Source organism: Xenopus laevis, chromosome 3L (assembly GCF_017654675.1).
Source record: "Xenopus laevis strain J_2021 chromosome 3L, Xenopus_laevis_v10.1, whole genome shotgun sequence".
Classification (NCBI taxonomy): domain Eukaryota; kingdom Metazoa; phylum Chordata; class Amphibia; order Anura; family Pipidae; genus Xenopus; species Xenopus laevis.
Genome location: NC_054375.1, coordinates 88,485,621 through 88,498,727, shown reverse-complemented (window position 1 = coordinate 88,498,727; position 13,107 = coordinate 88,485,621). Strand labels below are relative to the sequence as shown.

Here is a 13,107-nt window from a genome sequence, read left to right as displayed (position 1 = left end):
TCAATAATACTTTTCTGCCAATCAGGAAAGTTGTTAATAATTTGACACAATAATTAAAGATGGTGATATATGTGTTAATCTGATCAACTGTTTTGAGCAGGAGGGTACCAATCCATATCCGTTTAATGGGATGGTAGTGCTCAGCTAGGTTAAAAAAAAAACTTTTTGAATTTTTGTTTTTACAAACTCAAATTCTTTGAGATTTATTATACCCCAATCCTGGAAATAGCTTGACAAAAAACTACACCATCTAAAACCTGTCAAGGTCATGTTGGAGTCAATGGTAGAGGCCCCTTGAACCATTTGAAGATATTAATAGCCTTCATGATGTTTGAGTTTTTTTAGTGGGTTTCGCTCAAAAACTTGAGCGATTCAAGTTTTTTCCACTGAAAACTAGACCAATACTCAATCAAATAAGAAACCATTGGAGTTGTGAGTTCATTCCAGGTTTAAAAAAGCTCATGTAGCTCTAAAATTTTACCTCTGAAAATAACCCCCTAAGGATCTTAAGGGACACTGTAGGGCAGGAGTCCCCAAACTTTTTTACCTGTGAGTCACATTCAAATGTAAAAGAGAGTTGGGGAGCAGCACAAGCATGAAAAAAAGTCCCTGCGGATGAAAAAGTAAGAGTGGTAATTGGCAATTTGGTAGCCCCTATGTGGATTGGCAGCATACAGGAGGCTTTACTTGGCAGTACATTTACTAAGCTCGAGTGAAGGATTAGAATAAAAAATACTTTGAATTTCGAAGTTTTTTTTTGGCTACTTCGACCTTCGACTACGACTTCGAATCGAACGATTCGAACTAAAAATCGTTCGACTATTCGACCATTCGATAGTCGAAGTACTGTCTCTTTAAAAAAAACTTCGAATACCTACTTCGCCACCTAAAACCTACCGAGCACCAATGTTATCCTATGGGGAATGTCCCCATAAGCTTTCCTTGGTTTTTTTGATCGAAGGAAAATCGTTCGATCGATGGATTAAAATCCTTCGAATCGTTCGAAATGCGGTAAATCCTTGACTTCGAATATCGAGGGTTAATTAACCCTCGATATTCAACCAATAGTAAATGTGCCTCCTAGTTTTTATGCAATTAAAACTTGCTTTCAAGCCTGGAATTTAAAAATAAGCACCTGCTTTTAGGCCACTGAGAGTAACATCCAAGGGGTTGGCAAGCAACATGTTGTTTGCAAGCCACTGGTTGAGGTTTACTGCAGTAGCGGAAACAGTGTGTAGTAGGAACAGTGACAGTTCCTACTACGACTTCTGCTCTCTAGCACACAAATATTCTCTACTACATTGCTATAATTAATCCTTCTACTTACACATTTTTTTAACTTTAAACCAATGCTGCAGATTTTTTTTCAACATATGTAATAAGATTATTATTAAGTATGTCTGAAAAAGAATGTAATTTAAATGATATCAGGCCTTCTTTTTATTTCCGCTCAAGGGCCTGAAGGAGCAAATCTATTTATTTACCATCTTCCTCAAGAGTTTGGAGACCAGGACATCCTACAGATGTTTATGCCTTTTGGAAATGTTATCTCTGCAAAAGTATTTATTGACAAACAGACCAATCTGAGCAAGTGCTTTGGTGAGTAAATACACAGGAAATGATTACTTTTAGATATATAATGTTGCTGCTACAGATTATTATTTGGAATTGATGTAAAGATGGCTTGTATCAAAAAACAAAAAACTCAGTAAGGTTTAATTAATTATTTTACAACACGTTTGCGCTAGTTACATTAAGCTCCATGATGAATAGACAAATGTGCCAATGCACCAATATTCTTTATTTTATTAGCCATTAAGCTCTAATATATTCTTTTTAACATCTGAATCTGATGGAACCCCATCATTTCACACGTTTCCAAATCTCACATTTTTTTTAATAATGATCGTAATAAATATTAGTCTAATTCTCTTAATTCAAGCTTTCTGGTCACTGTCACCAACATACTAAGCCAGTATTGGGTCTTTTTTAAATGAATGTAGATGAATATGATTTTATGTTTGGTAACATTTTTAGAGAGACGTCATAACATTGAAGTTTGAGGCCAAATTCGTGAAACAGTCACAAACAGAGTTGGCAAGGAACTCTTTTTTACTTGCAAATATGTCTATAAAAGTTCCAAATGTGGAGAGCTGCAGGGTTCTCTGTTGTTGAACTCTGGTGAACTCAATTCTCAGCCTTTGATAAATATGCCCCAATGACAGTTGGTCAGTACCCATGGTACCCACGTAGGAGAGATCACTAGTGATGGACCAATTTGTTCCATTTCAATTCGCCGCAAAATTCACGAATTTTGACGACGGCGACAATTTGTCAGCGTCAAAATTGGCGAAGTCAATGAGCGTCCGTTAATCGCCACCAGCGCCTAAATTGTTACTGGCGTCTAAACTGTGCCAAATTCGCAAATTTAGTTGCCGGCGGCGAAACACAGAAATTCACCCCAAATTCGCGCCTGTTGAATAAATTCACCCATCACTAGAGATCACTGGCTAACAGGAAGTCACATGTGCCACATCTCTGTTCAATTTGCTGTTTAATATGATTGCTTAACTCATTGGCCCATTTAATACTGAAAAAGCCACTGCATGCTATTCAAAAATGTCTCTTCATGGACATTGCATGTGAAAAGTCAGCATTTATCTGAGGTTGCCACTATTCTAATCCAATACATTCAAAGCAAACAGCTTTACTATGAAAGCAGTCAAGTGAAGAAGAATAAAACTGACAGAATGTGAGCTTAGTGAAAACCTTCTATACAGTAACTGTGTAGCCTGGTGTATATTATTACTATGCACTCAAATACATTAGACCATGCTGCCTAGTTGGATTGACAATGTCACAGCTTCTTGTAAAGGAATTGCCACACTGTAAGGGGACAAATTAATGGAGGAGATAAAGAAGGCAGAAGCCAGTATAATGGAGAACAGTGTATGCTTAAGCAAGCTGAGCCATTTAGGCCTTCATAGAAGTTACCGAAAACAAAAGGGAAATAACTTCATTATTACTGAGTATTTTTGGTTTTAGTCATCCACTGTGCGTATTTAATATTATTACAAGTCTTGAAAAAATAACTGCATTCTGTCAGCATTTTTGTCATTTAAAGAGGTGGTTCACCTTCATGATATTTTTTTTTATGTTATAGAATGGCTAATTCTAAGCATTTTTTTAAAGCCCTTATTTTTTCTTTTTTATCGTTTTTGAAAAATTTGCATTCGATTCGAGTTTGCAGGTCAATCCTATTCGTCCAAGTTTCAAAATTTCGAGTTCATGGGAGTTCATGGAAGTTTTAAATAACTCCCATGAACTCGAAATTCTACCCTTGATAAATCTGCCCCTAAAAGTTAGATTAAAGGTGAACAACCGCTATAAGTATATTACACAACACCATGATTTTATATAAGATTGTCACAGTGACTCTCACACTTATGCAAGATTTAAAATCTAACACCATTTCAGCATACAGTACACAATTAATATGAAGGCGCTTGTCATATATAGCTTTGTCGGCTTTGTGGATATCTGACCAGTGGCTTGAATTGCCTCATTAAATGGATTTAAACAGAAGGCGGAAGGAAGGGTGGCTTCTGCCACTACTATATCTGTTGAGATACCTCATAAAAGCATGAAAGCAGGCAATAGGCCACTGTGACCTGATGGGACTGTATCACAGCCTGCCAAAACGGTACCCTTTGGGGTCAAGTGATGCAGTAATGACAGGGCAATAATGTCACCAAATGTTCCCTCATATTATTAACCTTTAAAAGCTGAATAAGGAAAATCCTCAGACTTCAGGCAGTGTGTTGCAATCGAGTCCTTATGCTAAGAATTACTGGTAGGCATTTCCATCTCAGTGAGAAAGGACTAGAGTGCTTCCTCTTTTTCATTCTGACTTTATCTTTAGTATATAGGAATGAAGTATTTTTCATTGTCTTTTTGTCTTTGCAACATTTAACCACTTTGTCAAAGACAGTATTAGTATTTTTTTCAACTCTATATAAAATGAACAATGTGCAGACACAAAAGTTCACAAAAGGAAATGAACACTGCCTGACAAGTTGATGTAGTGAGTAAATGAAGCTAATTACTTTCTGTGCAAGGAAATGCTGTTGCTATACTATCTCGGTGTCATTTCCAGAATACCTAATCGCCCTGTTTTGTGCTCAAGGCAGGCACGCCACTTACTAGGTTCCATTTTCCCTATCTTTTCTGCTCTCGCTCTGCTTCAATGTGAAATCCCTCTGCTGCGGTTTAAATTTAAGTGGAAAGCAATAGCGTTTAAGGATTCTAACTCAGGGTATTTTTAATGCATGCTTAACTGTTTACTGAAAGAGACAAAGAAATGCATTTGCAATCATTTTCCTTTGCCTCATATTGTTCAAAGCAATAGATATGTTGATCCTTATGTTTTGGAAAGAACAGAAAACCTCTGCAGATAGGTATTTTGCATTTTTTCAGGTGACGGAAATTGTACAGTATCTAATTCAAAAACAACCTTTTTTATTGAAAATGAAACTAATTACTATAAATACTATTATATTTTATTTAAATTGCAGATGCTCTAAATCCAAAATTTAGAGGCACATTTATCAAAGGTCAAATTTCAAATTCATTTGAGTTTTTAAAACCAATTAGAACCGCTTCAGCTCAGTCCGCAGTGTCCCCACTGCCAACAGTAAATATACAAACAGAAGGACGGCACTCCGGTAAAAAACAGGTTTTTATTGCGGGGCACTGTAGAAATATATAGGCCTTACGCGTTTCGGAAACACCTTCCCTTAATCATAGGCTTGTAAATATTTAACTCTGTCCAAAAGCCAAACCTCATTGGAAATGTAGTTTTCATATTAAAATTTGAACAGAACTGATGAATCTGCATTATCTGCAAGTAAACATTTTACACCTTTAATCCTGAACATAATGATGAGTTGCCTCAATCTGCTCTGAAATAATCAACATGGAATATATTGTTGTCAAATGTGTCCAAATAGCATTTAGCAAGACAGTCCTGAGTTACTTGACAATAAGGGGCATATTTACTAAGCTTGAGTGAAGGATTAGAATGAAAAAAACTTCGAATTTCGAAGGTTTTTTTTGGCTACTTCGACCATCGAATTGGCTACTTCGACCTTCGACTTCGAATCGAACAATTCGAACTAAAAATCGTTCGACTATTCGACCATTCGATAGTCGAAGTACTGTCTCTTTAAAAAAACTTGACTACCTACTTTGCCACCTAAAACCTACTGAGCACCAATGTTAGCCTATGGGGACCTTCCCCATAAGCTTTCTAAGCAATTTCTGATCGAAGGAAAATCGTTCAATCGATGGATTAAAATCCTTCGAATCGTTCGATTCAAAGGATTTAATCGTTCGATCGAACGATTTTTCCTTCAAACGTTTGTTTGAAGTAAATGCGGTAAATCCTTCGACTTCAATATTCGAAGTCAAAGGATTTTACTTCGATGGTCGAATTTCGAGGGTTAATTAACCCTCGATATTCGACCCTTAGTAAATGTGCCCCTAAGTGTCAGATTTATCAAAATGTAAAATTAGAGTTCACAACAGTAAAATGCTATCAATCTTTTTTTTTTATAGGAGTTTTAGAGGTGTATGTATCAATGGTTGAAAGTTAGAGTTCCATGATAATCACGCCATAGAATATGAATAGAAATTTATAGAGAGCAGTTGAATTTTACTGTGGAGAGCTCTAATTTATACTTTGATAAATCATCTCCTAGGATGGATTCAGTTCTGCTGAACACTTATATTCTGATACACGTTATTTTTACCACAGGCCCTTAATTATGTGTCAAGTTAGATTTATGTAAGGTATAGGACCTGTTATCCAGACTACTCGAGACCTGGAGTTTTTTTCGGATTAAGGATCTTTCCGTAGGACATGGGAGTACCTAGGATTTTTTATGTAAAAATATAATTTTTTTTATCTAGTGCATCTTTTAAATAACTATATTATATGACTGAGAACTTTGAGTTCTGTTGTGCCATTGGACATTTGTAACACCGCGAATGAAACTGCATTCAAAAGAGGTAGGAAGGTGGTGGTATGTAGGAATCTAATTGGACATCCCCATAGCTTATGTTTCATTCAAACATGCCAGTGGGTACAATACACAGGAAAGCCTTTGGCAGACCTTAAGTATAGGTCTACCTTGTGCCCACAGCACTGTGCTCTGCACCTTGTTCCACAAATACAAGTTTGTAAATGAGGCCAACTGTAAAAGAAAGTCCCATTATCCTCCCCCACTGGTTATGGTCCAACTGGTAGCCCACAGTTTTATTTGCTATGGGCCCATTGCCACTGAACTATTTACATGTAAACGGAACATAATGATGAGTTGCCTCTTTTTTGATGAGGAAAAAACTAAATTAAAAAAGTACATGAGATTATGGTGAAATGCATTTAAGGAGGAGAGAAAGACACCAGAAATGAGAAGTAAAAGACACAACAAGAGAGCAGAAGTAAAAAAGAAGGGTGCAGTAGGTCTACATTAAAACCTGTAACCCTATTTAAATATGGGATGGTTACTGTAACTACAAGCATCTCTATATGAAGTTTTATACTCGTTAGTGTTTAACTTAGTGTAGGGATCTCTATTTAGCTGGACAGCACTGCTCTGACATATTTAGCTTGCCTTCACATATGGACTTGGCAGGTAAACTTAATTCAAAGTAAATGGAACATGAACTAGATTTGCAGTACAGAAAAGGAGACATAACTGTGAAAAAAACAGTTACACAATGGAGAATAATTCTTTTGTGTATTGGGCTTGCTGTCTGGGCGGTTGTATATGCAATCATTATAAATCATATAAACTATACATATTAAAGACTGACGAAACAAATAAATTGGGCTGTTAAAAGCTGCACCATTTTTTTAAGCATTAAGTACTCTGGATTCCTATAGGTAAGATATAATATTATTGCATTACTGATGAGCTTAAAATGATCAGGAATGATGTTTTATTGCTCTGCTCATAAAGCTATGGAATGTGTTATTAAGTTTCATAGTGTCGTTTATTTCCTCCATTTTTAGGTTTTGTTAGCTATGACAATCCTGTCTCTGCACAAGCTGCTATCCAGGCGATGAATGGCTTTCAGATCGGCATGAAACGCTTGAAAGTTCAGCTGAAACGCTCCAAAAATGATAGCAAACCTTACTGATCCTAACCCCAGAAGATTTCTGCTCTTATTTTAGCTTTCTTAGGGTAAGTCCCATGAGCCAGCCTGTTCTGGGGGCTGAGGAGGAAAACATTGCCAACACTCACCGAAAGAGACATTTATTTTTACATTAAACGCTTCCATTCCCTTCTACCCTAGCCCCCTGATCGTGCCATTACTCTGGCTATATTTTCTTACCCAGAATCCAGCAAGTTGTCTAACAATATTTTGTTTCATTTTTCAGTTCCCATTTTTTTCTTTGTATGACACCTTAATACTTTACAATAGCTAAACAAACTATGTGCAATTAAACTCCACAGCCACTGGTGCCAACCAACTCCTGAAGATGAGTAAAGATTTAAGGACCTGGTTATGTGATAGTGACACCAGCAGTTAAGAGTGATATGATTGCCTAGTGTTGCCAATGAGTGTACTTTTGTATGCAAGAATCACTCACATACAGGCAAAACAAGAGCCTTTCCACTGCATCAAATTGTTTTTGACGGTTTGGTTTGATTTGGCTAGATTTTCTGACAAAACTGGTCGTTATTTATGTTTTTATGATAGAACATAACATACTGCTTTTTGTTACTGGGTTATTTATTTATTTATTTATGTTATTATACAATGAGTATGTTTTGAGTTGTAAAAAAAAATGACTTGGAGATCTGTTTCTAAAGCTACAGGGTTTAAATATAACAAAATGAGTGAAAATACTTTTAATGTTTCTTGAAAGATAAATTTAATAATAAAGGAAGCCACAGGCCTGTAAATTTTATTTGTAAAAAAACATTTCTATTTTTATACAAAATTTTTACTGCCTCAGACAATAATGGGAGTTATTTATTGTTAACTTATTGGATACCTAAAGAGAAGTTCTCAATGCTAGCTAGATACCTTTTAAAATAGTCTCTAGAGTAAAAGGTTGTTTTAAGAAGAAAAAAAAGATACAGTATTTTCACATAATACCCCATTATGCACAATTCATTCTCTTCCTCTTGTATGTTTTGTTTATCCATGTGGTTTATCTGTTTATCTGTTTGTTAGTTTTCCATTGCCTAGATAAAGGTTTGTTGTGTGACTTATATTTGTTGTGTGGCATTTGTTCAAGTGGCCTCTTTTACCCTGTGTGCCCCTCCCTTCCCAAAGCTACCCATCTGCACTAACTCTAACTAGATGGTTTCTTTTGGGCTGCGCAATGCAGCTTTTTTGGACAATTTCAAAAAAATACCTTAAAGTAAATACAAATATGGAATGAAATATAGCCTTTAGCAACAAAGGTCTGCATAATATTTACACTCCTTCACTGGTTAACTCTTTCAGTGCTGGGAATGCCAGAACTGCATTTTGTGTGAATAGACAACTGACCAGTTCAGCACTGAAGAGCTTAAAAAGTGAATTTTTTTTCTACTGCTTAGATTCTGTGTAACTTTGTACTCTTCCTTGTTTTTTTTCCCTAGAACATCTCCATGCCTGTTAGTTCACCGTTTGCCTAGCATGTCCCTGTGGCGTCTGTATATAAAAAAAAAAAGTTTCATCGTCCCGTCATTGTTTCTGATGTCTTTCTGACCTCACATCATATTTGGTCCTCCAACTGACTTAGTTTGACTTCTGAATTTTATATGTGATCTCATCTAGCTATGAATTCTGGAAAAAAAAAAGTCAGATGTGAAAAGCGTTGCAGCATTCACGCGAGACTGAAATTTACTAATATCAGATATTAGAGTTTAAAAAAAAAAAACCTGTGGCAATTTTTTTCTTTTTAGTTTCATGATACAAACAGACTTGAAAGTATTATACAGGGATTAGCATTCTGTCTGGTCACTGTTACCTAAAGCAATATGTGTCCAGGAATGCAGAATGTTGGTTTCTTAATGAAGCAGACAACTTCCAAAACAGTTTGAAAAAAACTGTCTGATTTTAAGTCTCTAGAGCTCTGTAATAGTTTTTACATTTTTCAGGCAGTGTAAAGTTTTTTGATAAGGCCATTTTAGGTGGCTCACTTTCTCATTAAATTATATATATAGAACCACTTTTTTGTAGATTAGTATAAGAAAATATTTACCCTGTTTCAGGGCAAATGCTACCTAGTTCTGTCACCTTTTGCTGAACTGACTCACAGTTAGACAATCCATGGTTTAATGCACATGAAATTACCTATATTTTATACTGTGTAATTGTACAGAAGAGAAGGTAACTGTATACTGTGTCACATTGGTGCTTCTGTGAATTTAGTTGTGGCTTCATTAAGTCTTAAAAGTCTTCAGTGTTCTATGTTAATAAAAAAAAAAAAAAAAGTTTAAAACAAATTGGTTTACTTGAACGAAAAATAATTTTCCGAAATAAAGTCTGTTTGCTATGATTTCATGTGAAACATAAACTATTCCAGAAAAAAAAAAAAAGTTTTGTGTTGGCTTGTAAAGAATTGATGTTATTATTTTCTATTGTTGGGAAACTTAGATGTGTTTGTGTTCAGCAAAATGTGACCTGTTTTTTTTTCTTTTAAAGAAAAAAAAATCAGCGAAAATACAGTGCCAAATTCCAAAGGTACTTCCTGCCTAAAGCTTCAGTGTATTTCGTGTACGAAGTAATTTGATAACATGGGTATTTTATTATGTGTTTTGTATAAATCCCTTCTATTTAAAAAAAGAGAGAGGTTACAAAGTTTGTTAACTTGCTATCCTGTGGTCTTGTTGCCTGAAATTGTTATTGTTTGTTAATTCTCTTTGATGTTTTTGGTAAAACATTGTATACAGTAAGTGCCCATGTTACACTTTTTTAAAACCACTCTGCACATGAAAAGCTGTGAAAGCAAACCTCACCATTGTACTTTCTTCATGGTCTGTGGAAGTCCCTAAGGTGTCAAATGGTTGAACTGCTATTCCTTTTAATTACTCGTGCTGTCCTAATGAATCAGGGTATTTAAAGCACACATGGAACTTATACGATGTATAAAGCACATGAACACTTACAGAATTCGTAGAACTACACACAATTCATTTTTTCTAATGCAAATTCACATTGTAGAAGCTTAGAACAAAACATTAAACTGAAAAGTGCCATATTTGCTATTGTGATTCTGTCATCATGAATATAACACAAATAACATGGCTCATGTACAGATCACAATGAAAAAGAAACCACATTCTTGTTTCGTTTGGTTTTTTTTAAATCCCCAGCAGGAACTGCTTTTAAAACTTTGCACTCAGTCAGTAAAGAATTTGTTATCATGTTAGTGCCTAAGAAAAATAAACCCATTAAATGCAGTAACTTGTATAAAGTTAACTTGTATACCATCATCTGTGTTGAGAAAATAGGGATATATATTATGATCCTTACAAGTGTTTACTACTGTATTCATGGCTCCATCCAGAACTATTTGAGGGCTATTTTTTTTTATTAAAAACTTAAAAAAAGCAATGAATATAAATAAGGTTTTTGACATAAAGATTTATGTGAATTTGATTAACTTGAAATTTGTAAAATGCTGCCCCTTTCGAAATAGAATTCATACCAGAAGTTACATTTACTATTCATGGTAAAACATTTTCTAATGATATATTTATAAAGCCTTTTAACCAACTCACGTTTAATAAACAATACGAGTAATTCTTGGCATTAAGCACCTATTACCCCATTACACATTGGTACAAGTCAGGGTATTAAACCTCTCTGTATCAGAAGAGATAAATAGTGTGAGGCTGAAAACCATTTGATACGTCAGAGGCACCGACTTAGCAACCAAATTAAAACCAGTTAATGTCTTACGTGCTGGGGTGGCGTGTAATGCACAGATGCACCCTATTTTCCCATTGAAATAAATAGTGTGCCCTAAACGCACCATGAAAGCCAGCTACATCTGTAGTAGTACAATTAAAGGTCCTCTCCCGCACCAATGTGGTTTCATACCTGGATTGCACTGAAAAGACAGTGCTTAAAGGACTAATATGTTCAACTTTTTTCACCATGGGGATTCTAGTTTTTTTGACTTGTGCAACTCTGAAGTCATTAACTGTTCTGTTTTTATTAACTCAAGTGCTAAATGACAATAAGGAAAAATGCTGTAGCTTCATGACATTCTGAACTACATCATACAAAAGAAATGTATTTGTGTTACTTTTTTTGTGCTGTGAGAATTGTTGTTTGTAGATTAAATAATACTTCATTTTGTTTTGAATTACAAATAGTTTTTGAGTATTGTCTGAGAAAAGCCAAAGTTAATGCAAATTTAGTGGAAACTGTAAGTTCATTTAAGTATTGTTTCTGTATTCTGTTCAATTGATGCATTTTTGGTTCTGTTGTGTGATGGAATATAAGCCAAAAAAAAGGTAAAAAAAAAAGTAGAAAAAAAAAACCCAGGCTTTCCTATTTCTACAAACTGATTGTACTTATGAATTTTGTACCAGTGCAAAATTTTATACTGGAGATTAAAAAAACTAAAGGAAAAGGTGTGGCTTACTCTTGAGGGCCTGATTCGGACTGATTTTGAGTTTGATTCCTGATTGATAAAAGTTGGTTTTGCTTTCAATAGTTACAAACTTTGGCTTGCTATTTTAATTTGCTTATGTCTAGATTTTAGAATTATGTCTAAAACAACGCGGTAAGTTTCACTTTTTATTATGTATTGTGCAGTTACACAATAAGGTAATTAGAGTTAGGCGTACAAAGTCACTTTAAGTGGATAAATGTATTAGAAAAACAAAAAAAAAATAGAGGTTTGCTTTTTTGCTGTTTAGATCAAAATTTTTCTGATTCTTCTGTCTTCATTGTGAACATAACTGTGTAGTTAAAACAGTCAAACTTATTTTTGTAATGTATGTTATTGTGTGATGCAGTTTTTGCTTCTGTCTTCAATATTAAACCATTTTCCTAATACTCGTTTCTCTGTGTGTTGTGTTTGTTGGTGACCATCATGTGTTGAAACATCTAAACACTTCACTGTTCTACGTCTTTTCTTCCTCCTTCCTTCTTTCTTTCTTTTATATTTGTTGTGTTTAATAGTTACAGTCGATTCCACTTAAGTGAATGCCTGATCCATTAAAAAAAAAAACAATGTACAAAGATTATATTAAACTGCTTAGCATGTTTTACATTGTGAGGGGGTACTTCCCACAAAAATGTACCCAATAGGAAAATATTTTAATCAACTATATTTTTAAATCCTTTGAATCCTAATGGTCACATAGGCCAATCCATTCACTCAAGGACCAATACAACATTTAACATAGGCTTGATTATTAGGATTTAGTTGAAAATACATTCCAACCATTGTTTTAATTAAAAAAATATTGACTTTTTTTCTTCTGTCATAGCATTCAGTATAGAATAGATTATTTGAAGAATATTTTTAGTTTACACTTGACCACCTCTATGGTTCCAAAGAGTAATGGAAGGATGAGTTCAATTCAATTTACCATTCCTAATTAAACATTTTTTATCATGAACCCCTCCTTATCTCTAAGCCTAAGATGCAGAAAACATTTCAGAGAAATCAGGTGCTTATCATACAAAGCTCTTTATCTTTTGCAGGGGAAGTAAGAAGGAGTACTGTAGGTATAGAAAATAATTCATTAGGATTTTAGAATAATTTTTTCGTTTAAAAAAAAATAGACAGATCCCATTTATATGATCACATGTTGCTGCTTTAATTTTGAGCAAATTTGTGTGAATGTTAAGTGCAATTATGATCACCATCACTAAATATCATAATTTCATAATTTCAGTGAATCTTAGATACATTTTTCCATCAGATCTGATTATTTTCTGGGTTTTGAAAAAAATCATTTACTGTACCAATAGTTGTTACACAAATTTCACAAAAAATGGTATGTTTTAACCACAGACATGTAATATAAAAGATACAAACATTGAGTACCTGCAAGTAAGACATTACAGGTCCTATTTATT

At 34.6% G+C, this 13,107-nt stretch overlaps 1 protein-coding gene across 23 annotated transcripts in view; it reads left to right on the top strand.

The window, feature by feature from the left end:
• Positions 1-12,075, top strand: part of celf2.L (CUGBP, Elav-like family member 2 L homeolog) — a 271,162-nt gene extending 259,087 nt beyond the window's left edge. For 10 of the 23 annotated variants that reach the window (XM_041584873.1, XM_041584869.1, XM_041584874.1 and 7 more), the window contains 2 exons: positions 1,432-1,599; positions 7,076-12,075. In XM_041584873.1, the coding sequence (XP_041440807.1) occupies positions 1,432-1,599; positions 7,076-7,203 (296 nt within the window). In that variant the 3' untranslated portion in view covers positions 7,204-12,075. 23 annotated transcript variants of the gene reach the window in all.
• Positions 12,076-13,107: the final 1,032 nt, after the last annotated feature.